Source organism: Zootermopsis nevadensis, unplaced genomic scaffold (assembly GCF_977971745.1).
Source record: "Zootermopsis nevadensis isolate Lab colony 2312 unplaced genomic scaffold, Znev_1.0 Znev_ptg000066l, whole genome shotgun sequence".
NCBI classification, from domain to species: domain Eukaryota; kingdom Metazoa; phylum Arthropoda; class Insecta; order Blattodea; family Termopsidae; genus Zootermopsis; species Zootermopsis nevadensis.
In genome coordinates, this window is record NW_028259197.1 from 1283165 (window position 1) to 1308702 (window position 25538).

The 25538-nt window shown below is 38.6% G+C and overlaps 2 protein-coding genes across 2 annotated transcripts; both read right to left on the bottom strand.

Annotated features, from left to right (window-relative positions):
* Positions 1-78: 78 nt before the first annotated feature.
* Positions 79-20772, bottom strand: LOC147871096 (uncharacterized). Its single transcript, XM_087341224.1, has 2 exons — positions 18089-20772; positions 79-139 (listed from the first exon to the last, which is right to left on the bottom strand). Exons 1-2 carry the CDS (start codon positions 20770-20772, stop codon positions 79-81), a joined length of 2745 nt encoding a protein of 914 aa, XP_087197350.1.
* Positions 20773-20838: 66 nt separating this feature from the next.
* LOC147871097 (uncharacterized) lies at positions 20839-24767 on the bottom strand. The gene is made up of 2 exons (XM_087341225.1): positions 23679-24767; positions 20839-22200 (listed from the first exon to the last, which is right to left on the bottom strand). The coding sequence occupies exon 2, from the start codon at positions 22111-22113 to the stop codon at positions 20839-20841; it is 1275 nt and encodes a 424-aa protein (XP_087197351.1). The 5' UTR covers positions 22114-22200; positions 23679-24767.
* Positions 24768-25538: the final 771 nt, after the last annotated feature.

Below are 25538 nucleotides of genomic sequence, written 5' to 3' on the forward strand. Positions count from 1 at the left end.
TTAGACTTTATGATTCATTGTGACCCAGCAGATAATGTTGCTGGAACTTACGCATTAAATAGGTTGAGAGGGGACACTTCAACAAACTTTTGAGGCAGCCGCACGCAAACCCAACAGTTCTGAGATCATCGTCTTGTGGCTAAAGCCAAGTATTATCATATGCACATCTGCAATTATTCTTAAATAATTAAATTGTGTATAAATAAAGTATTATATTCAGCGATAAAGGAAGCTTCTAGTTGTCGGGAGTTACATACCGTTAACACCCCTGAAAAGAGTCAAGTGATTACCAAGGAGCGAAGCTCTTATTACTGAGCGGCTATACAATGTATGTCCAAGGGTTTGGAGGATAGAGACATTTTAATTTTTCGAGATTATTCGAAAGTCAATTTCTGAAAAGGCAAATATCTCCCGATCTGTAGGAATCTGAGAAACATAAATAATGTCACTTTGAGGGAACGTATATGTCATCGTCATGTCAGAGTCACGTCAATGTATGTCCAAGGGTTTGGAGGATAGAGACATTTTAATGTTTCGATATTATTCGAAAGTCAATTTTGAAAAGGCAAATATATCCCGATCTGTAGGAATCTGAGAGAAAAAGTTATGTCACTTTGAGGGAACGTATATGTCAACTTCATGTCAGAGTCACGTCAATGAATGTCCAAGGGTTTGGAGGATAGAGACATTTTAATTTTTAGATATTATTCGAAAGTCAATTCTTGAAAAGGCAAATATATCCCGATCTGTAGGTATCTGAGAGAAAAAGTTATGTCACTTTGAGGGAACGTATATGTCAACTTCATGTCAGAGTCACGTCAATGAATGTCCAAGGGTTTGGAGGATAGAGACATTTTAATTTTTCGATATTATTCGAAAGTCAATTCTTGAAAAGGCAAATATATCCCGATCTGTAGGAATCTGAGAGAAAAAGTTATGTCACTTTGAGGGAACGTATATGTCAACTTCATGTCAGAGTCACGTCAATGTATGTCCAAGGGTTTAAAGGATAAAGACATTTTAATTTTTCGAGATTATTCGAAAGTCAATTTTTGTAAAGGCAAATATTTCCCGATCTGTAGCAATCTGATACAAAACTTATGTCACTTTGAGGGAACGTATATGTCATAGTCATGTCAGAGTCACGTCAATGTATGTCCAACGGTTTCGAGGATAGAGACATTTTAATTTATCGAGATTATTCGAAAGACAATTTTTGAAAAGGCAAATATCTCCCGATCTGTAGGAATCTGAGAGATAAACCTTATGTCACTTTGAGGGAACGTGTATGTCAACTTCATGTCAGAGTCACGTCAATGTGTGCCCATGGGTTTGGAGGATAGAAACATTTAAATTTTTCGAGGTTACTCGAAAGACATTTTTTGAAAAGGCAAATATCTCCCGATCTGTAGGAATCTCCGAGACAAAACTTATGTCTCTTTGAGGGAACATATATGTCATCGTCATGTCAAGGTCACGTCAATGTATGTCCAAGGGTTTGGATGATAGAGACATATTAATTTTTTCGAGATTATTCCAAAGCCAATTTTTGAAAAGGCAAATATCTCCCGGTCTGTAGGAATCTGAGAGACAACCCTTATGTCACTTTTTAGGGAACGCATATGTAAACTTCATGTCAGAGTCACGTCAATGTATGTAAAAGGGTTTGGAGGATAGAGACATTTGAATTTTTCGAGATTATTCGAAAGTCAATTTTTAAAAGGCAAATATCTCCCGATCTGTAGGAATATGAGACAAAACTTATGCCACTTTGAGGGAACGTATATGTCAACTTCATGTCAGATTCTCGTCAATGTATGTCCAAGGGTTTGGAGGATAGAGACATTTTAATTTTTCGAGATTATTCGAAATTCAATTATTAAAAGGCAAATATCTCCCGATCAGTATTAATCTGAAAGACAAAGCTTTTGTCACTTTGAGGGAACGTATATGTCAACTTCCTGTCAGAGTCACGTCAATGTATGTCCAAGGGTTTGGAGGATAGAGACATTTGAATTTTTCGAGATTATTCGAAAGTCAATTTTTAAAAGGCAAATATCTCCCGATCTGTAGGAATCTGAATTACAAAACTTATATCACATTGAGGGAACTTATATGTCAAATTCCTGTCAGAGTCACGTCAATGTATGTCCAAGGGTTTGGAGGATAGAGACATTTAAATTTTTCGAGATTATTCGAAAGTCAATTATTAAAAGGCAAATATCTCCTGATCTGTAGGAATGTGAGAGACAAAACTTATGTCACATTGAGGGTACGTATATGTAAACTTCCAGTCAGAGTCACGTCGATGTATGTCCAACGGTTTGGAGGATAGAGACATTTTAATTTTTCGAGATTATTCGAAAGACAATTTTTGAAAAGGCAAATATCTCTCGATCTGTAGGAATCTGAAAGACAAAGCTTATGTCACTTTGAGGAAATGTATATGTCAGAGTCAAATCAGAGTCACGTCAATGTATGTCCAAGGGTTTGGAGGATAGAGACATTTTAAATTTTCGAGATTATTCGAAAGTCAATTTTTGAAGAGGCAAATATTTCTCGATCTGTAGGAATCTGAGACAAAACTTATGTCACTTTGAGGGAACGTATATGTCAACTTCATGACGCAGTCACGTCAATGTATGTCTAAGGGTTTGAAAGATAGAGACATTTTAATTTATCGAGATTATTGGAAAGTCAATTTTTGAAAAGGCAAATATCTTCCGATCTGTAGGAATCTCAGAAACAAAACTTATGTCACTTTGAGGGAACATATATGTCATCGTCATGTCAGAGTCACGTCAATGTATGTCCAAGGGTTTGGAGGATAGAGACATTTTAATTTTTCGAGATTATTCGAAATTCAATTTTTGAAAAGGCAAATATCTCCCGATCTGTAATAATCTGAGAGACAAAACTTATGTCGCTTTGAAGGAACGTATATGTCAACTACAATGTCAGAGTCACGTAAATGTATGTCCAAGGGTTTGGAGGATAGAGACATTTTAATTTTTCGAGATTATTCGAACGTCAATTTTTGAAAAGGCAAATATCTCTCGATCTGTAGGAATCTGAAAGACAAAACTTATGTCACTTTGAGGGAATGTATATGTCAGAGTCAAGTCAGAGTCACGTCAATGTATGTCCAAGGGTTTGGAGGATGGAGACATTTTAATTTTTTGAGATTATTCGAAAGTCAATTTTTGAAAAAGCAAATATCTCCCGATCTGTAGGAATCTGAGAGACAAACCTTATGTCACTTTGAGGGAATGTATATGTCAACTTCATGTCAGAGTCACGTAAATGTATGTCCAAGAGTTTGCAGGATAGAGACATCTTAATTTTTCGAGGTTATTCGAAAGTCAATTTTTGTGAAGGCAAATATCTCCCGATCTGTAGGAATCTAAGAGACAAAACTTATGTCACTTTGAGGGAAAGTATATGTCAACTTCATGTCAGAGTCACTTAAATGTATGTCCAACGGTTTGGAGGATAGAGACATTTAAATTTTTCGAGATTATTCGAAACTGAAATTTTTAAAAGGCAAATTTCTCCCGATATGTAAGAATCTGAGGGACAAAACTTATGTCACTTTGAGGTAACGTATATGTCAACTTCATGTCAGAGTCACGTAAATGTATGTCCAAGGGTTTGGAGGATAGAGACATTTTAATTTTTCGATATTATTCGAAAGTCAATCCTTGAAAAGGCAAATATTTCCCGATCTGTAGGAATCTGAGAGAAAAGTTATGTCACTTTGAGGGAACGTATATGTCAACTTCCTGTCAGAGTCACGTCAATGTATGTCCAAGGGTTTAAAGGATAAAGACATTTTAATTTTTCGAGATTATTCGAAAGTCAATATTTGTAAAGGCAAATATTTCCCGATCTGTAGCAATCTGATACAAAACTTATGTCACTTTGAGGGAACGTATATGTCAACTTCATGTCAGAGTCACGTCAATGTATGTCCAACGGTTTCGAGGATAGAGACATTTTAATTTATCGAGATTATTCGAAAGACAATTTTTGATAAGGCAAATATCTCCCGATCTGTAGGAATCTGAGAGATAAACCTTATGTCACTTTGAAGGAACGTGTATGTCAACTTCATGTCAGAGTCACGTCAATGTGTGCCCAAGTGTTTGGAGGATAGAAGCATTTAAATTTTTCGAGGTTACTCGAAAGTCAATTTTTGAAAAGGCAAATATCTCCCGATCTGTAGGAATCTCCGAGACAAAACTTATGTCTCTTTGAGGGAACATATATGTCATCGTCATGTCAAGGTCACGTCAATGTATGTCCAAGGGTTTGGAGGATAGAGACAAATTAATTTTTTCGAGATTATTCCAAAGTCAACTTTTGAAAAGGCAAATATCTCCCGATCTGTAGGAATCTGAGAGACAACCCTTATGTCACATTTTAGGGAACGCATATGTAAACTTCATGTCAGAGTCACGTCAATGTATGTCCAAGGGTTTGGAGGATAGAGACATTTGAATTTTTCGAGATTATTCGAAAGTCAATTTTTAAAAGGCAAATATCTCCCGATCTGTAGGAATCTGAATTACAAAACTTATATCGCTTTGAGGGAACTTATATGTCAAATTCCTGTCAGAGTCACGTCAATGTATGTCCAAGGGTTTGGAGGATAGAGACATTTAAATTTTTCGAGATTATTCGAAAGTCAATTTTTAAAAGGCAAATATCTCCCGATCTGTAGGAATCTGAATTACAAAACTTATATCACTTTGAGGGAACTTATATGTCAAATTCCTGTCAGAGTCACGTCAATGTATGTCCAAGGGTTTGGAGGATAGAGACATTTGAATTTTTCGAGATTATTCGAAAGTCAATTTTTGAAAAGGCAAATATCTCCCGATCTGTAGGAATCTGAGAGACAAAACTTATGTCACTTTGAGGGAACGTATATGTCAACTTCATGTCAGAGTCACGTCAATGTATGTCTAAGGGTTTGAAGGATAGAGACATTTTAATTTTTCGATATTATTCGAAAGTCAATTTTTGAAAAGGCAAATACCTTCCGATCTGTAGGAATCTCAGAAACAAAACTTATGTCACTTTGAGGGAACATATATGTCATCGTCATGTCAGGGTCACGTCAATGTATGTCCAAGGGTTTAGAGGATAGAGACATAGAAATTTTACGAGATTATTCGAAAGTCAATTTTTGAAAAGGCAAATATCTCCCGATCTGTAGGATTCTGAGAGACAAATCCTATGTCACTTTGAGGGAACGTATATGTCAATTTCATGTCAGAGTCACGTCAATGTATGTCCAACGGTTTGGAGGATAGAGACATTTTAATTTATCGAGATTATTCGAAAGACAATTTTTGAAAAGGCAAATATCTCCCGATCTGTAGGAATCTGAGAGATGAACCTTATGTCACTTTGAGGGAACGTGTATGTCAACTTCATGTCAGAGTCACGTCAATGTGTGCCCAAGGGTTTGGAGGATAGAAACATTTAAATTTTTCGAGGTTACTCGAAAGTCAATTTTTGAAAAGGCAAATATCTCCCGATCTGTAGGAATCTCCGAGACAAAACTTATGTCTCTTTGAGGGAACATATATGTCATCGTCATGTCAAGGTCTTGTCAATGTATGTCCAAGGGTTTGGAGGATAGAGACATATTAATTTTTTCGAGATTATTCCAAAGTCAATTTTTGAAAAGGCAAATATCTCCCGATCTGTAGGAATCTGAGAGACAACCCTTATGTCACTTTTTAGGGAACGCATATGTAAACTTCATGTCAGAGTCACGTCAATGTATGTAAAAGGGTTTGGAGGATAGAGACATTTTAATTTTTCGAGATTATTAGAAAGTCAATTTTTGAAAAGGCAAATATCTCCCGATTTGTAGGAATCTGAGAGACAAAACTTATGTCACTTTGAGGGAACGTATATGTCATCGTCATGTCAGGGTCACGTCAATGTATGTCCAAGGGTTTAGAGGATAGAGACATTTTAATTTTTCGAGATTATTCGAAAGTCGATTTTTGAAAAGGCAAATATCTCCCGATCTGTAATAATCTGAGAGATAAAACTTAAGTCACTTTAAGGGAACGTATATGTCAACTTCATGTCAGAGTCTCGTCAATGTAAGTCGAAGGGTTTGGAGGATAGAGACATCTCAATGTTTGGAGATTATTCGAAAGTCAATTTTTGAAAATGCAAATATCTCCCGATCTGACGGAATCTCAGCAACAAAACTTATATCACTTTAAGGGATCGTATATGTCAACTTCATGTCAGAGTCACGTCAATATATGTCCAAGGGTTTGGAGGATAGAGACATCTAAATGCTTGGAGATTATTCGAAAGTCAATTTCTGAAAATGCAAATATCTCCCGATCTGTAAGAATCTCAGCGACAAAACTTATATCACTTTAAGGGAACGTATATGTCAACTTCATGTCAGAGTCACGTCAATATATGTCCAAGGGTTTGGAGGATAGAGACATTTTAATTTTTCGAGATTATTCGAAAGTCAATTCTTGAAGAGGCAAATATCTCCCGATCTGTAGGAATCTGAGAGACAAAACTGATGTCACTTTGTGGGAACGCATATGTCATCGTCATGTCAGAGTCTTGTCAATGTATGTCCAAGGGTTTAGATGATAGAGACATCTTAATTTTTCGAGATTATTCGAAAGTCAATTTTTGAAAAGGCAAATATCTCCCGATCTGTAGGAATCTGAGACAAAACGTATGTACTTTGAGGGAATGTATATGTCGGAGTCAAGTCACAGTCACGTCAATGTATGTCCAAGGTTTTGGAGGATAGAGACATTTTAATTTTTCGAGATTTTCCGAAAGTCAATATTTGAAAAGGCAAATAATTCCCGATCTGTAGGAATCTGAGACAAAACTTATGTCACTTTGAGGGAACGTATATGTCAACTTTATGTCAGAGTCACGTCAATGTATGTCTAAGGGTTTGAAGGATAGAGACATTTTAATTTTTCGAGATTATTTGAAAGTCAATTTTTGAAGAGGTAAATATCTTCCGATCTGTAGGAATCTCAGAAACAAAACTTATGTCACGTTGAGGGAACATATATGTCATCGTCATGTCAGGGTCACGTCAATGTATGTCCAAGGGTTTAGACGATAGAGACAGAAATTTTACGAGATTATTCGAAAGTCAATTTTTGAAAAGGCAAATATCTCCCGATCTATAGGATTCTGAGAGACAAATCCTATGTCACTTTGAGGGAACGTAAATGTCAACTTCATGTCAGCGTCACGTCAATGTATGTCCAAGTGTTTGGAGGATAGAGACATTTTAATTTTTCGAGATTATTCGAAAGTCGATTTTTTAAAAGGCAAATATCTCCCGATCTGTAGGAATCTGAGACAAAACTTATGTCACTTTGAAGGAACGTATATGTCAACGTCAAGTCAGAGTCACGTCAATGTATGTCCAAGGGTTTGGAGGATAGAGACATTTTAATTTTTCGAGATTATTCGAAAGTCAATTTTTGAAAAGGCAAATATCTCCCGATCTGTAGGAATCTCAGCAACAAAACTTATATCACTTTAAGGGAACGTTTATGTGAACTTCATGTCAGAGTCACGTCAATATATGTCTAAGGGTTTGGAGGATAGAGACATTTAAATTTTTCGAGATTATTCCAAAGTCAATTATTGAAGAGGCAAATATCTCCCGATCTGTAGGAATCTGAGAGACAAAACTGATGTCACTTTGTGGGAAGGTATATGTCATCGTCATGTAAGAGTCTTGTCAATGTATGTCCATGGGTTTGGAGGATAGAGACATTTTAATTTTTCGAGATTATTCGAAAGTCAATTTTTGAAAAGGCAAATATCTCCCGATCTGTAGGAATCTGAGACAAAACTTATGTACTTTGAGGAAATGTATATGTCAGAGTCAAGTCAGAGTCACGTCAATGTATGTCCAAGGGTTTGGAGGATAGAGACATTTTAATTTTTCGATATTTTTCGAAAGTCAATTTTTGAAAAGGCAAATATCTCCCGATCTGTAGGAATCTGAGAGACAAAACTTATGTCACTTTGAGGGAACGTATATGTCAACTTTATGTCAGAGTCACGTCAATGTATGTCTAAGGGTTTGAAGGATAGAGACATTTTAATTTTTCGTGATTATTCGAAAGTCAATTTTTGAAAAGGTAAATATCTTCCGATCTGTAGGAATCTCAGAAAGAAAACTTATGTCACTTTGAGGGAACATATATGTCATCGTCATGTCAGGGTCACGTCAATGTATGTCCAAGGGTTTAGAGGATAGAGACATAGTAATTTTACGAAATTATTCGAAAGTCAATTTTTGAAAAGGCAAATATCTCCCGATCTGTAGGATTCTGAGAGACAAATCCTATGTCACTTTGAGGGAACGTATATGTCAACTTCATGTCAGAGACACGTCAATGTATGTCCAAGGGTTTGGAGGATAGAGACATTTAAATTTTTCGAGATTATTCGAAAGTCAATTTTTGAAAAGGCAAATATCTCTCGATCTGTAGCAATCCGAGAGACAAACCTTATGTCACTTTGAGGGAACGTATATGTCAACGTCATGTCAGAGTCACGTCAATGTATGTCCAAGGGTTTGGAGGATAGAGGCATTTTAATTTTTCGAGATTATTCGAAAGTCAATTTTTGAAAAGGCAAATATCTCCCGATCTGTAGGAATCTGAGAGACAAAACTTATGTCACTTTGAGGGAACGTATATGTCAACTTCATGTCAGAGTCTCGTCAATGTAAGTCGAAAGGTTTGGAGGATACAAATATCTTAATGTTTCGAGATTATTCTAAAGTCAATTTTTGAAAAGGCAAATATCTCCCGATCTGTAGGAATCTGAGAGACAACCCATATGTCACTTTTTAGGGAACGCATATGTAAACTTCATGTCAGAGTCACGTCTATGTATGTAAAAGGGTTTGGAGAATAGAGACATTTGAATTTTTCGAGATTATTCGAAAGTCAATTTTTAAAAGGCAAATATCTCCCGATCTGTAGGAATCTGAGACAAAACTTATGCCACTTTGAGGGAACGTATATGTCAACTTCATGTCAGATTCTCGTCAATGTATGTCCAAGGGTTTGGAGGATAGAGACATTTTAATTTTTCGAGATTATTCGAAATTCAATTTTTAAAAGGCAAATATCTCCCGATCAGTAGGAATCTGAAAGACAAAGCTTATGTCACTTTGAGGGAACGTATATGTCAACTTCCTGTCAGAGTCACGTCAATGTATGTCCAAGGGTTTGGAGGATAGAGACATTTGAATTTTTCGAGATTATTCGAAAGTCAAATTTTAAAAGGCAAATATCTCCCGATCTGAAGGAATCTGAGACAAAACTTATGCCACTTTGAGGGAACGTATATGTCAACTTCATGTCAGATTCTCGTCAATGTATGTCCAAGGGTTTGGAGGATGGAGACATTTGAATTTTTCGAGATTATTCGAAAGTCAATTTTTAAAAGGCAAATATCTCCCGATCTGTAGGAATCTGAATTACAAAACTTATATCACTTTGAGGGAACTTATATGTCAAATTCCTGTCAGAGTCACGTCAATGTATGTCCAAGGGTTTGGAGGATAGAGACATTTAAATTTTTCGAGATTATTCGAAAGTCAATTTTTAAAAGGCAAATATCTCCCGATCAGTAGGAATCTGAAAGACAAAGCTTATGTCACTTTGAGGGAACGTATATGTCAACTTCCTGTCAGAGTCACGTCAATGTATGTCCAAGGGTTTGGAAGATAGAGACATTTTAATTTTTCGAGATTATTCGAAAGTCAATTTTTGAAAAGGCAAATATCTATCGATCTGTAGGAATCTGAAAGACAAAGCTTATGTCACTTTGAGGAAATGTATATGTCAGAGTCAAATCAGAGTCACGTCAATGTATGTCCAAGGGTTTGGAGGATAGAGACATTTTAATTTTTCGAGATTATTCGAAAGTCAATTTTTGAAAAGGCAAATATTTCCCGATCTGTAGGAATCTGAGACAAAACTTATGTCACTTTGAGGGAACGTATATGTCAACGTCAAGGCAGAGTCACGTCAATGTATGTCCAAGGGTTTAATTTTTCGAGATTATTCGAAAGTCAATTTTTGAAAAGGCAAATATCTCCCGATCTGTAGGAATCTGAGAGACAAAAGTTATGTCACTTTGAGGGAACGTATATGTCAACTTCATGTCAGAGTCACGTCAATGTATGTCTAAGGGTTTGAAGGATAGAGACATTTTAATTTTTCGAGATTATTCGAAAGTCAATTTATGAAAAGGCAAATATCTTCCGATCTGTAGGAATCTTAGAAACAAAACTTATGTCACTTTTTAGGGAACGCATATGTAAACTTCATGTCAGAGTCACGTCAATGTATGTAAAAGGGTTTGGAGGATAGAGACATTTGAATTTTTCGAGATTATTCGAAAGTCAATTTTTAAAAGGCAAATATCTCCCGATCTGTAGGAATCTGAGACAAAACTTATGCCACTTTGAGGGAACGTATATGTCAACTTCATGTCAGATTCTCGTCAATGTATGTCCAAGGGTTTGGAGGATAGAGACATTTTAATTTTTCGAGAATATTCGAAATTCAATTTTTAAAGGCAAATATCTCCCGATCAGTAGGAATCTGAAAGACAAAGCTTATGTCACTTTGAGGGAACGTATATGTCAACTTCCTGTCAGAGTCACGTCAATGTATGTCCAAGGGTTTGGAGGATAGAGACATTTGAATTTTTCGAGATTATTCGAAAGTCAATTTTTAAAAGGCAAATATCTCCCGATCTGAAGGAATCTGAGACAAAACTTATGCCACTTTGAGGGAACGTATATGTCAACTTCATGTCAGATTCTCGTCAATGTATGTCCAAGGGTTTGGAGGATAGAGACATTTGAATTTTTCGAGATTATTCGAAAGTCAATTTTTAAAAGGCAAATATCTCCCGATCTGTAGGAATCTGAATTACAAAACTTATATCACTTTGAGGGAACTTATATGTCAAATTCCTGTCAGAGTCACGTCAATGTATGTCCAAGGGTTTGGAGGATAGAGACATTTAAATTTTTCGAGATTATTCGAAAGTCAATTTTTAAAAGGCAAATATCTCCCGATCAGTAGGAATCTGAAAGACAAAGCTTATGTCACTTTGAGGGAACGTATATGTCAACTTCCTGTCAGAGTCACGTCAATGTATGTCCAAGGGTTTGCAGGATAGAGACATTTTAATTTTTCGAGATTATTCGAAAGTCAATTTTTGAAAAGGCAAATATCTATCGATCTGTAGGAATCTGAAAGACAAAGCTTATGTCACTATGAGGAAATGTATATGTCAGAGTCAAATCAGAGTCACGTCAATGTATGTCCAAGGGTTTGGAGGATAGAGACATTTTAATTTTTCGAGATTATTCGAAAGTCAATTTTTGAAAAGGCAAATATTTCCCGATCTGTAGGAATCTGAGACAAAACTTATGTCACTTTGAGGGAACGTATATGTCAACGTCAAGGCAGAGTCACGTCAATGTATGTCCAAGGGTTTAATTTTTCGAGATTATTCGAAAGTCAATTTTTGAAAAGGCAAATATCTCCCGATCTGTAGGAATCTGAGAGACAAAAGTTATGTCACTTTGAGGGAACGTATATGTCAACTTCATGTCAGAGTCACGTCAATGTATGTCTAAGGGTTTGAAGGATAGAGACATTTTAATTTTTCGAGATTATTCGAAAGTCAATTTATGAAAAGGCAAATATCTTCCGATCTGTAGGAATCTTAGAAACAAAACTTATGTCACTTTTTAGGGAACGCATATGTAAACTTCATGTCAGAGTCACGTCAATGTATGTAAAAGGGTTTGGAGGATAGAGACATTTGAATTTTTCGAGATTATTCGAAAGTCAATTTTTAAAAGGCAAATATCTCCCGATCTGTAGGAATCTGAGACAAAACTTATGCCACTTTGAGGGAACGTATATGTCAACTTCATGTCAGATTCTCGTCAATGTATGTCCAAGGGTTTGGAGGATAGAGACATTTTAATTTTTCGAGAATATTCGAAATTCAATTTTTAAAGGCAAATATCTCCCGATCAGTAGGAATCTGAAAGACAAAGCTTATGTCACTTTGAGGGAACGTATATGTCAACTTCCTGTCAGAGTCACGTCAATGTATGTCCAAGGGTTTGGAGGATAGAGACATTTGAATTTTTCGAGATTATTCGAAAGTCAATTTTTAAAAGGCAAATATCTCCCGATCTGAAGGAATCTGAGACAAAACTTATGCCACTTTGAGGGAACGTATATGTCAACTTCATGTCAGATTCTCGTCAATGTATGTCCAAGGGTTTGGAGGATAGAGACATTTGAATTTTTCGAGATTATTCGAAAGTCAATTTTTAAAAGGCAAATATCTCCCGATCTGTAGGAATCTGAATTACAAAACTTATATCACTTTGAGGGAACTTATATGTCAAATTCCTGTCAGAGTCACGTCAATGTATGTCCAAGGGTTTGGAGGATAGAGACATTTAAATTTTTCGAGATTATTCGAAAGTCAATTTTTAAAAGGCAAATATCTCCCGATCAGTAGGAATCTGAAAGACAAAGCTTATGTCACTTTGAGGGAACGTATATGTCAACTTCCTGTCAGAGTCACGTCAATGTATGTCCAAGGGTTTGCAGGATAGAGACATTTTAATTTTTCGAGATTATTCGAAAGTCAATTTTTGAAAAGGCAAATATCTATCGATCTGTAGGAATCTGAAAGACAAAGCTTATGTCACTATGAGGAAATGTATATGTCAGAGTCAAATCAGAGTCACGTCAATGTATGTCCAAGGGTTTGGAGGATAGAGACATTTTAATTTTTCGAGATTATTCGAAAGTCAATTTTTGAAAAGGCAAATATTTCCCGATCTGTAGGAATCTGAGACAAAACTTATGTCACTTTGAGGGAACGTATATGTCAACGTCAAGGCAGAGTCACGTCAATGTATGTCCAAGGGTTTAATTTTTCGAGATTATTCGAAAGTCAATTTTTGAAAAGGCAAATATCTCCCGATCTGTAGGAATCTGAGAGACAAAAGTTATGTCACTTTGAGGGAACGTAAATGTCAACTTCATGTCAGAGTCACGTCAATGTGTGTCTAAGGGTTTGAAGGATAGAGACATTTTAATTTTTCGAGATTATTCGAAAGTCAATTTAAGAAAAGGCAAATATCTTCCGATCTGTAGGAATCTTAGAAACAAAACTTATGTCACTTTGAGGGAACATATATGTCATCGTCATGTCAGGGTCACGTCAATGTATGTCCAAGGGTTTAGAGGATAGAGACATAGTAATTTTACGAGATTATTCGAAAGTCATTTTTTGAAAAAACAAATATCTCCCGATCTGTAGGATTCTGAGAGACAAATCCTATGTCACTTTGAGGGAACGTATATGTCAACTTCATGTCAGAGTCACGTCAATGTATGTCCAAGGGTTTGGAGGATAGAGACATTTCAATTTTTCGAGATTATTCGAAATTCAATTTTTGAAAAAGCAAATATCTCCCGATCTCTAGGAATCTGAGAGACATAACTGATGTCGCTTTGAAGGAACGTATATGTCAACTTCAATGTCAGAGTCACGTAAATGTATGTCCAAGGGTTTGGAGGATAGAGGCATTTTAATTTTTCGAGATTATACGAACGTCAATTTTTGAAAAGGCAAATATCTCTCGATCTGTAGGAATCTGAAAGACAAAACTTATGTTTCTTTGAGGGAATGTATATGTCACAGTCAAGTCAGAGTCACGTCAAAGTATGTCCAAGGGTTTGGATGATAGAGACATTTTAATTTTTCGAGATTATTCGAAAGTCAATTTTTGAAAAAGCAAATATCTCCCGATCTGTAGGAATCTGATAGACAAAACTTATGTCACTTTGAGGGAAGGTATATGTCAACTTCATGTCAGAGACACTTAAATGTATGTCAAAGGGTTTGGAGGATAGAGACATCTTGATTTTTCGAGGTTATTCGAAAGTCAATTTTTGTGAAGGCAAATATCTCCCGATCTGTAGGAATCTAAGAGACAAACCTTATGTCACTTTGAGGGAACGTGTATGTCAACTTCATGTCAGAGTCACGTCAATGTGTGTCCAAGGGTTTGGAGGATAGAGACATTTAAATTTTTAGAGATTATTCGAAAGTCAATTTTTGAAAAGCAAATATCTCCCGATCTGTAGGAATCTGAGAGACAAAACTTATGTCACGTTGAGGGAACGTATATGACAACTTCATCTCAGAGTCACGTCAATGTATGTCTAAGGGTTTGAAGGATAGAGACATTTTAATTTTTCGAGATTATTCGAAAGTCGATTTTTGAAAAGGCAAATATCTCCCGATCTGTAGGAATCTGAGAGACAAAACTTATGTGACTTTAAGGGAACGTATATGTCAGAGTCAAGTCAGAGTCACGTCAATGTAAGTCGAAGGGTTTGGAGGATAGAGACATCTAAATGCTTGGAGATTATTCGAAAGCCAATTTGTGAAGAGGTAAATATCTTCCGATCTGTAGGAATCTCAGAAACAAAACTTATGTCACTTTGAGGGAACATATATGTCATCGTCATGTCGGGGTCACGTGAATGTATGTCCAAGGGTTTAGAGGATAGAGACATTTTAATTTTTCGAGATTATTCGAAAGTCGATTTTTGAAAAGGCAAATATCTCCCGATCTGTAATAATCTGAGAGATAAAACTTAAGTCACTTTAAGGGAACGTATATGTCAACGTCAAGTCAGAGTCACGTCAATGTATGTCCAAGGGTTTGGAGGATAGAGACATTTTAATTTTTCGAGATTATTCGAAAGTCAATTTTTGAAAAGGCAAATATATCCCGATCTGTAGGAATCTCAGCAACAAAACTTATATCACTTTAAGGGAACGTTTATGTCAACTTCATGTCAGAGTCACGTCAAAATATGTCTAAGGGTTTGGATGATAGAGACATTTTAATTTTTCGAGATTATTCCAAAGTCAATTATTGAAGAGGCAAATATCTCCCGATCTGTAGGAATCTGAGAGACAAAACTGATGTCACTTTGTGGGAAGGTATATGTCATCGTCATGTAAGAGTCTTGTCAATGTATGTCCATGGGTTTGGAGGATAGAGACATTTTAATTTTTCGAGATTATTCGAAAGTCAATTTTTGAAAAGGCAAATATCTCCCGATCTGTAGGAATCTGAGACAAAACTTATGTACTTTGAGGGAATGTATATGTCAGAGTCAAGTCAGAGTCACGTCAATGTATGTCCAAGGGTTTGGAGGATAGAGACATTTTAATTTTGCGAGATTTTTCGAAAGTCAATTTTTGAAAAGGCAAATATCTCCCGATCTGTAGGAATCTGAGAGACAAAACTTATGTCACTTTGAGGGAACGTATATGTCAACTTTATGTCAGAGTCACGTCAATGTATGTCTAAGGGTTTGAAGGATAGAGACATTTTAATTTTTCGAGATTATACGAAAGTCAATTTTTGAAAAGGTAAATATCTTCCGATCTGTAGGAATCTCAGAAAGAAAACTTATGTCACTTTGAGGGAACATATATGTCATCGTCATGTCAGGGTCACGTCAATGTATGTCCAAGGGTTTAGAGGATAGAGACATAGTAATTTTACGAAATTATTCGAAAGTCATTTTTTGAAAAGGCAAATAACTCCCGATCTGTAGGATTCTGAGAGACAAATCCTATGTCACTTTGAGGGAACGTATATGTCAACTTCATGTCAGAGTCACGTCAATGTATGTCCAAGGGTTTGGAGGATACAGACATTTAAATTTTTCGAGATTATTCGAAAGTCAATTTTTGAAAAGGCAAATATCTCCCGATCTGTAGCAATCCGAGAGACAAAACTTATGTCACTTTGAGGGAACGTATATGTCAACGTCATGTCAGAGTCACGTCAATGTATGTCCAAGGGTTTGGAGGGTAGAGGCATTTTAATTTTTCGAGATTATTCGAAAGTCAATTATTGAAAAGGCAAATATCTCCCGATCTGTAGGAATCTGAGAGACAAAACTTATGTCACTTTGAGGGAACGTATATGTCAACTTCATGTCAGAGTCTCGTCAATGTAAGTCGAAAGGTTTGGAGGATACAAACATCTTAATGTTTCGAGATTATTCTAAAGTCAATTTTTGAAAATGCAAATATCTCCCGATCTGTAGGAATCTCAGCGAAAAAACTAATGTCACTTTAAGGGAACGTATATGTCAACTTCATGTCAGAGTCACGTCAATATATGTCCAAGGGTTTGGAGGATAGAGACATTTTAATTTTTCGAGATTATTCGAAAGTCAATTCTTGAAGAGGCAAATATCTCCCGATCTGTAGGAATCTGAGAGACAAATCTCATGTCAGTTTGAGGGAACATATATGTCATCGTCATGTAAAAGTCACGTCAATATAAGTCCAAGGGTTTGCAGGATTGAGAACTTTTAATTTTTGAAGGGCATTCGAAAGTCAATTTTTCAAAGGCATATATCTGCCGATCTGCAGGAAACTCAGAGAGAAAACTTATATCAGTTTGAGGTATCATATATGTCATCGTCATGTCAAAGTCACTTCAATGTAAGTACAACGGTTTGCAGGATAGAGAACTTTTAATTTGTGAAGGTTATTCGGAAGTCAATTTTTCAAAGGCATATATCTCCCGATATGTAGGAAACTGAGAGACAACAATCATGTCAGTTTCAGGTAACGTAAATGTCATCGTCATATCAGAGTCACGTCAATGTAAGTCCAAGTGTTTGCAGGATAGAGAACTTTTAATTTTTCAGGGGTATACGAAACTCACTTTTTCAAAGGCATATATCTCCCGATATCTACGAAACTGAGAGACGCAACTCATGACAGTTTGAGGTTACGTATATATCATCGTCACGTCAGAGTCACGTCAATGTTAATCCAAGTGTTTGCAGGATAGAGAACTTTTAATTTTTGAAATTTATTCGAAAGTTAATTTTTCAAAGGCATATATCTCCCGATCTGTAGGAACCTGAAGGTCAAAACTGATGTCAGTTTAAGGTAACAGATATGTCATCTTCATTTCAAAGTGACGTCATTGTAATTCCAAGGGTTTGCAGGATAGAGAACTTTTAATTTTTGAAAGTTATCCGAAAGTCAATGTTTCAAAGGCATATTTTTTTTTTTTTTTTTTTAATATAATATAATATATTTGGTTTAGACTATATACAGAGATCTGTGGCCGCCTAACACCAGGTTTTCACGGCCACAGTCCTTACATACGTAGCACTATTAGCACTACTGCTTACTACAACTATTCACTAATGCTACTCTACATGACTATTCCTTAATCCCTAATACTATTTACATAACTCTTTCTTATTGTTCTCGTGCCTTCTATCTCAGTGGCAGTTCTAAATTCCTAATTTTGACCTGTCTTTTACATCTTACTTTGTACAGAAATTTCCCTACATCCCTGACCTCCGTGTCATTCGTAGTGCTTAAAATTTTCTTGAAGGCCAACTCTTCGCCAACGGTGAACCACTTGTTCCTCAGGAGCTGTTCCCTCCACCTCCCGGTTTCCGTACACTTTAATAGTATGTGAATCTCGCTTTCTGTCGCCCCACATAAAGGGCATATTTTCCCATCCATGCCCCCCCTCATCCCTCTCAGCTTCCAAATACCCGCTCTGAACCATGCCCATCCCTCTCTCTCCACCCTCGTACAGCAACCAATGTAGCCCTGTTTACCCCACCCTGATTTCATCTCCCCGTACAACGCCAGAGATCTCTTTTCTCTAATTTTAGCAAAAACGTTCTGTCTTTCTATGGCGTTGCACCTTTCCTTTAAAATTTCCCACGTCCTGCCCACACTTCTTCCTTGCGGATCCTGCCAAATATACCCCAACCCTAATTTATCTAATTCCTCTTTTACCCCCTTAGCCCATCCCCCAATTTTCAAGTTCAGTACCTGCCAGTCGTAGCATCTCCTTACTAAATCATCCCTGTCCATTTGCAAAATCCTTAACCAAAATTTTGTGACCAACCCTAAAACCTTGCTCCTCCTGCTGTCTCTCCCCAGTTCCACTTCGGCTACCCCATTTGCTCCGACCCTTGGTATCCCTAGGACCTTCTTACAAAATCTCCCGTGGATTACATCAACTTCTTTCCATCCCTCCTCTAATCCCCATATTTCCGCCCCATACATCATTCTCGATTCACATACCATCTCGTATACATTTTCTAAAATATTTATCCTCATATGTGGCATTCTGGCTAAGCACTTATCTATCGCCACTAAGGCCTGCTTCCCTTTCGCCACTACTTTAGCCTTTTGTTTAGCCCACCCTCCTGTGCTTTCCAGGGTCACACCCAGGTAGCATATTTCCTTCACTGTTTCTATTATTTTGCCATTCATAAACCACCTCTCATCCTTTCTCAATTTCCCTCCCCTCTTGCATACCAACACTTTCGTCTTCTCCAAGTTGCATTTCAAGTTCCATTCCTTGCAGTACTTCGCCACTTGGTTGATTCCCTTCTGCAAGCCGTTCACCGTAAACGACCCAAATGCTAAATCATCCGCAAACAACAACCCCGGAATTGATTCATCCCCTATCACAGGCGCGTGTATGTTTCCTTCCTGGATATAGTCGATAACATCATCAATAAAAATGTTAAACAAATAGGGGCTCAGACTGCACCCTTGCCTAACACCTCTACTTTGTTCAACCAGGTCCGTCACTTCGTTTTCTCCACACTTCACACAAAATTTGGTTCCCTCATACATTCTCTTGATACATTCAACCATTCCTCCACTCACTCCCTTCCGTCTCATTTTAAACCATAAGGCCTTCCTATCAATCGCGTCAAAGGCTTTTTCCAGGTCCACCAAACACCAGTATATACGGCCTCTTTTAACGCTTAGATACCTGTCAATTGCGGTTTTGATAATAAAGATATTATCTGTGGTTCTTTTCCCTTTTACGAATCCCGCTTGGTACCTTGACAGGATCTTATTACCTACTAGCCAGTCTCTCAGCCTACCAGCCAAGGCGCTAGAAAATATCTTGCTTATCACCGTCAGAAGCGAAATGCCTCTGTAACTATTAGGCTCATTCTTCTTACCCTTCCCTTTGTAAATTGGACTGATAACTGCAACTCCCCACTCTGCTGGGAAATCTTTCCCCTTCTTAATTTTATTAAACAAAGTTGTTAAAGTTTCAGTTCCTCCTTCCACGGTGCAAAACATTTTCCACATCTCGACTGGTATCCCATCGACGCCAGTGGCTTTCCCATTTTTCATTTTTGATATACTTTGCCTAATTTCTTCTGCCGTAAAGTCCCTATCCAGTTCCTCTATGTATTGGGAGCCCAGCAATTGCGTTGGGTAAACCAATCGCCCTTCAGCTGCCCTAGCGAACAGATCATGGAAGTGGTTCACCCACGCAGTTGGATTTACCTCATTCCTAAAAACTTTTTTCGCCACTATGTCCCTTATGGACTCCCATACTTTCTTTATCTCTTTATGCCTTACCAAATCGTTTATTCTTTCAGACTCCTTCTCTTGCCAAACCCGCTTCTTTTCCTTCATTATCTCCTCGTACATTTTTCTAGCTTCCCAATACCTTGCTCTACTCGCTTCGTCGTTTCTCGCCTTAAACTCTCTCAAGGCCCATCTGGCTAGTCGTTTGTTTTCCCTGCACTCCTCGTCGAACCAATGACTTCCCCCTCTATGCTTAACCCCTGTCCACCCCATTTTGATCCCCGCTCTCTTCACCATGGAGTACAACATATCTACCATCTTATTAACCTCCCCCTCCTGAGCCATGACCTGTATTTCATGCATGCATAAAACACTCCTATTATCCCTCAAAGCCTCCATGAAGTAATCTTTCCAGCTTTCCTTCCATTTGTATCTAACTATCTTTCGCTTCGGCCCTGCGACCTCTGTGTCCTTAACTACCTCTCCCTCTTCTTCGCGCCTAATTATTATGGTTAACGGCATATGACTACTAAGAATTTCCGTCCCTACTCTGAAATCCACCACTTCCCCCACCAACCCCTCCGACAACAGAGCATAGTCTATGACACTCTTCCCCAGCTGGCTGACATAAGTAAACTCCCCCTCCGTGTCCTCGCCGTATTTTCCATTCAGCATTTCTAGAAGGTTCCTTTCACAGAAATCGACGAGCTTCCTTCCTTCCTCATTACACATTCGGTCTTTACTCGATCTACCGCAAAACAGATTTTCATAGCCCTTGTCCACCTCATTAAAGCAGCCCCACGTGTGTGGCAGGTTTATCTGCTTTGTCCCCACCCGACTGTTCATGTCCCCCACTATTAAAAATTCCGTCTCCACGAACCGGTCCCTCAACATCTTCAAGTCCTCCTCCAACTCGGTTGTAAAATTGGGATTAAACCACCTTGAGCTTTGGGGCGCATTATACACAAAGCCCATACATATCTGGACCTGCACGCCATTGTGCCCTCTCACTCCTACCCATATTACCTCCTTCATGCCCGTCCTTATCTCAATCACCTTTCTGCTCATTCCCTCCCTTGTATAGATTACTAGTCCCCCCGGATTCCTACCGAATCTTGCGATTCTTCTTCTTTCTTTCCAAAAGCTGACAAACCCTTTAATTTCAAAAACCTCGCTTCCCGCCCAGCTCTCCGCAATCCCCACAATATCATGGCCACTCAGAAAATCTAAGAAATCCTTTGTGCCCATTTTACACTTAAGCCCCTCCACATTCCAGAATCCTACCCTTAACAAACCTGCCACACTAACGCGGGCCTATGTTGAGCCACTTCTAACCCTCGCTCCTCCACCTCCTCCTCCTCCCTCCCTGCCGGACACGTCACTCGGCTTCGTGAGCCAGCTCCTCAGGTTGTATTGCCTGCAGACTCTCTCACTCCGTGGTTCCGTTGTCAAGCCGTTGTCCTCCGCGCGGTCAGCTGGCCTCGCCCGCCTCGCAGAGGCTGCACCTCCCTGCGGCGTTAACTTTATAACTTGCGACGCGGTGTCCGTCCTCACCCTGCAGCCCAACCCAGCGTGCATAGTTTCGGTCGGTTTTTCCCGTGTAACGGTGCTCCTTTGCAGGGTATTGGCATCCGATCCACTGCTACCCGTTTTCCGAGGAGTCCTTCCCTCGGCGCTAGCCGACCTTCTGACCGCAGGGGTGTCCACCCCGCTGTCCCGCGTTTCCAATTGCATGTTCCTTGAAAGGTATTCCAGGGCGTAGGCCCGCCCGTCCACCACCAGTTTATCCTTCTTCAAAAAAGCTCTGTGCCCTCTCCTCTTAGCATCTCGTAAATAGGGAATCAGCTCCCTCCTACACTTTCTTATTTCTGGAGCAAAATCCTCGTCTACACTTAATGTGAAGCCACTCAGGTGCTTAGTGTTCCGGAGTACCTCTAGCTTAGAAGCGAACGTGGTAAATTTCACCAATATCGGGCGCTCACCTCTGCTTCGACCCAACCGGCCTACGTAATCGATGTTCCCTCTCGGGATCTCTAGTTTCATCGTTTCCTTGAGGAACTTGCATACCGTATCCAGCGTGTCGAAGTAGCCCTCCTCTCTTTTCTCCACCAACCCGAATATAAGGATATTGTTCTTCCGATTCCCTTCTTCCAGCTGCCTAGCTTTATCGTCCATCCTCTGCTGCCGTTCCTCCCACTCTTTCACTACCCGGGTTATCTTCTTGTAATCCCTGATCACTTCATTTATTGACGCGCTTAGCGTCTCCAATTTCGGTCCTAAGTCCTTCGTCCCATTCCTCAAGTCACCTATTTCCTGGTTGTGCTTCTCCAAAAGCTCCTTGATAGCTTTCGTCTCCCAAGCTTGGCTTTTAACATGGGATAATATCTGGTCGATCTTGTCCTGTTCGGTTGGCGGCCCCGGGTTTAGTTCCACTCCTCCAATCACCAGAAGAGTCGCTACTACCAGACCCAGGAACCACGTCTGTTGCCCTGCCAACTCAACTTTCCGGCTCCCTTCTGCGTGAATCCTCGCTTTCCTGGCTGCAAAAGCGCCAACTCTGGCCCTGTAACTTTCTAAGGTGACACCCATTGTTCCTTGAGCTGTAGAAACACGTCCGCTCGCCTCCGTAGCTAATGTAAGACTCTCAAAGGCATATATCTCCCGATCTGTAGGAAACTGAGATACACAACTCATGTCAGTTTGAGGTAACGTATATAACATCGTCATGTCAGAGTCACGTCCTTGTAAGTACAAGGGTTTGGAGGATAGTGACTTTTCAATGTTTCAAGGGTATTCGAAACTCACTTTTTCAAAGGCATATATCTCCCGATCTGTATGAATCTGAGAGACAAAACTTATGTCACTTTCGAGGTAACGTATATGTCATAGTCATGGCAGGGTCACGACAATGTAAGTACAAGGTGTTGGAAGATAGAGACCTTTTAATTCTTCAAGGGTATTCGAAAGTCAACTTAAAAAGGAATATATCTCCCGATCTGTAGGAATCTGAGAGACATAACTCATGTATTTTTTTTAAACTATATGTCATCGCCATGTCAGAGTCCTGTGAATGTAAGTCCAAGAGTTTGAAAATAGAGAACTTTTAATTTTTCAAGGTTATTCGAAATTCAATTTTTCATAGTCTTGACAAAGAATACTTTTAAATGGAGACTTTGCTGCATCATTTAATATCGGTCTATGTCCACTTTTGTGTCAGGTTTGTTTAGCTTTTTTTTCAACTTATATTATGTTTTCGTTGCGTCTGCTGATAAACAAGACTAATATTGCAACATTGAATATGTTCATGCCAAAATGACTCAAGTGCAAGGTTACCGTATTATAAAGTTTTTTCCGAAAAGAACTATTTTCAGCATTAAAAATAGTTTCGCAGATGAACTCCGAAGTCTAGCGGTCGGAATTGGCACTTATACTTTAACACCAAGAAACCAACGTAGTTATTAAGTTTCTTTCATGCAACTGCATTATACATCTTGAGCAAAAGTTACATTACAATTTAAAAGAATTAATGATGTTTTATTTAGGTAAAGTACTCGAAAACAAATTTCTCTACAACCTTGGGCAAAAATTCAAATTTCCCAACGTACTTCTGGAGTTTCCAGGCTTTTCCCTAAAAGACGTGCAGATCCTATGAATTATTATTGGCGGATTACAATCGTAGGAAGCGTGCTTTTTGCTGTTCTGTATATGATGAAACGCATTCATCGACCGCTGCAGAACGTCCTTACCAAATAAGATTTGAGGAGCAGTCTCCTAGCAGTGTATTCAATATTATGTGGCATTCGCAGTTCAAGAGGATGAAGAATTCTTCGGGAACATACCGTGTTTACTGAAGAAACTACGTTTCATGAAAGTGGTTAGTAAACATTTCTAACCATGCGGGGATCAGAATCGCCCGGGTTCGTAGTTGAACATGATCACCGCTTTCCGAAACTGAACAGCTATAAACAAAAACTTTGATGTTGGACCACTGTTGTAAAGCAATCTATTTTCCAATACGTGGTCTGAATAAAAACCTTTTAAATCTATACTGTAATTTGCAGTCGCCCTTCAACGTTCGTGCCGCTTGATTTCAACTTTAGTCAAACGCCGCACACAGTTTTTATTAAAAAGCTGTTTATCAATCTCCTACTCACCACTCCTACGAGATGACCTCGAAGATACTTGTCTTCTTAGCGCATGGAGACCGCACGCATAAGAACAAAGACTGCAGACCAACCAAGTCCTCACAATAGCAAATTATGAACGACACACGCAAAACAGTCAAACTGGGCACCAGAACAGCATTCAGCACAAGGCATACGTAAGAAACAGATGAGTCTTCACAGCCAATATGTCTTTTTAAGAAATGTAGACTATTTCACAAGAATAAAATGCACATCACTTGGCTTGTAAATCTTAATTTGTGGCAATGACATTAAAGAATCTATACACATCGCAGTATTGATCCCGAAGATTATAAATGTTACGAATAAAATCACAGATAATATCCAACTGACAACGAAATGACATAGTCAGCACATCATCAATATTATTAAATTAAAATTAAAACTGTTTTCGAAGGAATTGTGAATACCTTTCAGAAGTTTATTTGGCCATGTGTCGGACAGTTTCACTTGCAATGGTCAAATGAACATTAGTTCTTTCGTAACAGACCCTTTTATACATATCTGAAACTAAAGAAATTTTGTGATCTTGTTTCAGCTCAAAAGTTCCCTAACCAAACTCATGATTTTAATTTGGTTTTAATGCACGTTTACAATGAACCACGGTTAGCCCATGTTACATTTTGTGGCGACTTCAGTGGATACAAAACCAGTTACTTGTATCACCTAAACTGACAACAGTCTATTAGTCTTAACAAATTGCTTTACTGTAGTAATGATCTTCATGTATTCATTGAAAATAAGGACATAACGTGTTAAAACCTTTCATCTTGCGTATCATGTCATTAAATATGATTTATAATTAGGATCACACAGCAAATTAAATATTCAAAGTAAAATGTTTCGTAAACCAACTTCACAACTCTTCTTTAATATTGGCAATGGTTTCTCGAAAATCTCTCACTGTTTATGGAAGTCACAATCACACGCCACGTGTCAAATCCTGAGCCCCTATCGTCAACACCAATAACGGTGAACCAGCAGGCTTACATCCTACGGCCACAACCTGCGACAAGCGACTGTGACACTGCTCAGAACCGGCGAGCAACTGAGGGGAACGCGCATCGCGAACAGAGACACCGCGCACAGTTACGGGAATTGTCTGAAGATGAATAGGTCTCCGATTTAAGAAGTTTCAAAACGTCGCCGTGTAGAAAGAATATCACAACTGAAGATTTGTGTCTTCTGGGTTGTTGCGCTGTGTAGTCTGGTAGATGTTAACCAACGTTTCAGAGGTCATATTGCCTTCGTCATCAGGGCGATGATTCGTTGGTAAACATCTACCATACTACACGGCGCAACAACCCAGAAGGCAGAAATCTTCATACTCATCGCTCTGATGATGGCGGCAGTATGACCTCTGAAACGTTGGTTAACATCGACCAGACTACACAGCGTAACAACCCAGAAGACAGAAATTGTCATACTCATCGCCCTGATGATGGAGGCAGTATGACCTCTGAAACGTTGGTAAACATCTACCAGACTACACAGCACAACAACCCAGAAGACAGAAATCTTCATACTCTGATGACGGAGGCAGTATGACCTCTGAAACGTTGGTAAACATCTACCAGACTACACGGCGCAACAACCCAGAAGACAGAAATCTTCATACTCATCGCCCTGATGACGGAGGCAGTATGACCTCTGAAACGTTGGTTAACATCGACCAGACCACACAGCGCAACAACCCAGAAGACAGAAATCTTCATACTCACCGCTGTAAAAAGCTGAAATCTTACAATATCACACCTTCTTTAGGGCATTTATCCGATCGAGATACGCTTTTCATTTCATCATAACATATTTTAATTTCATCCATCCCTC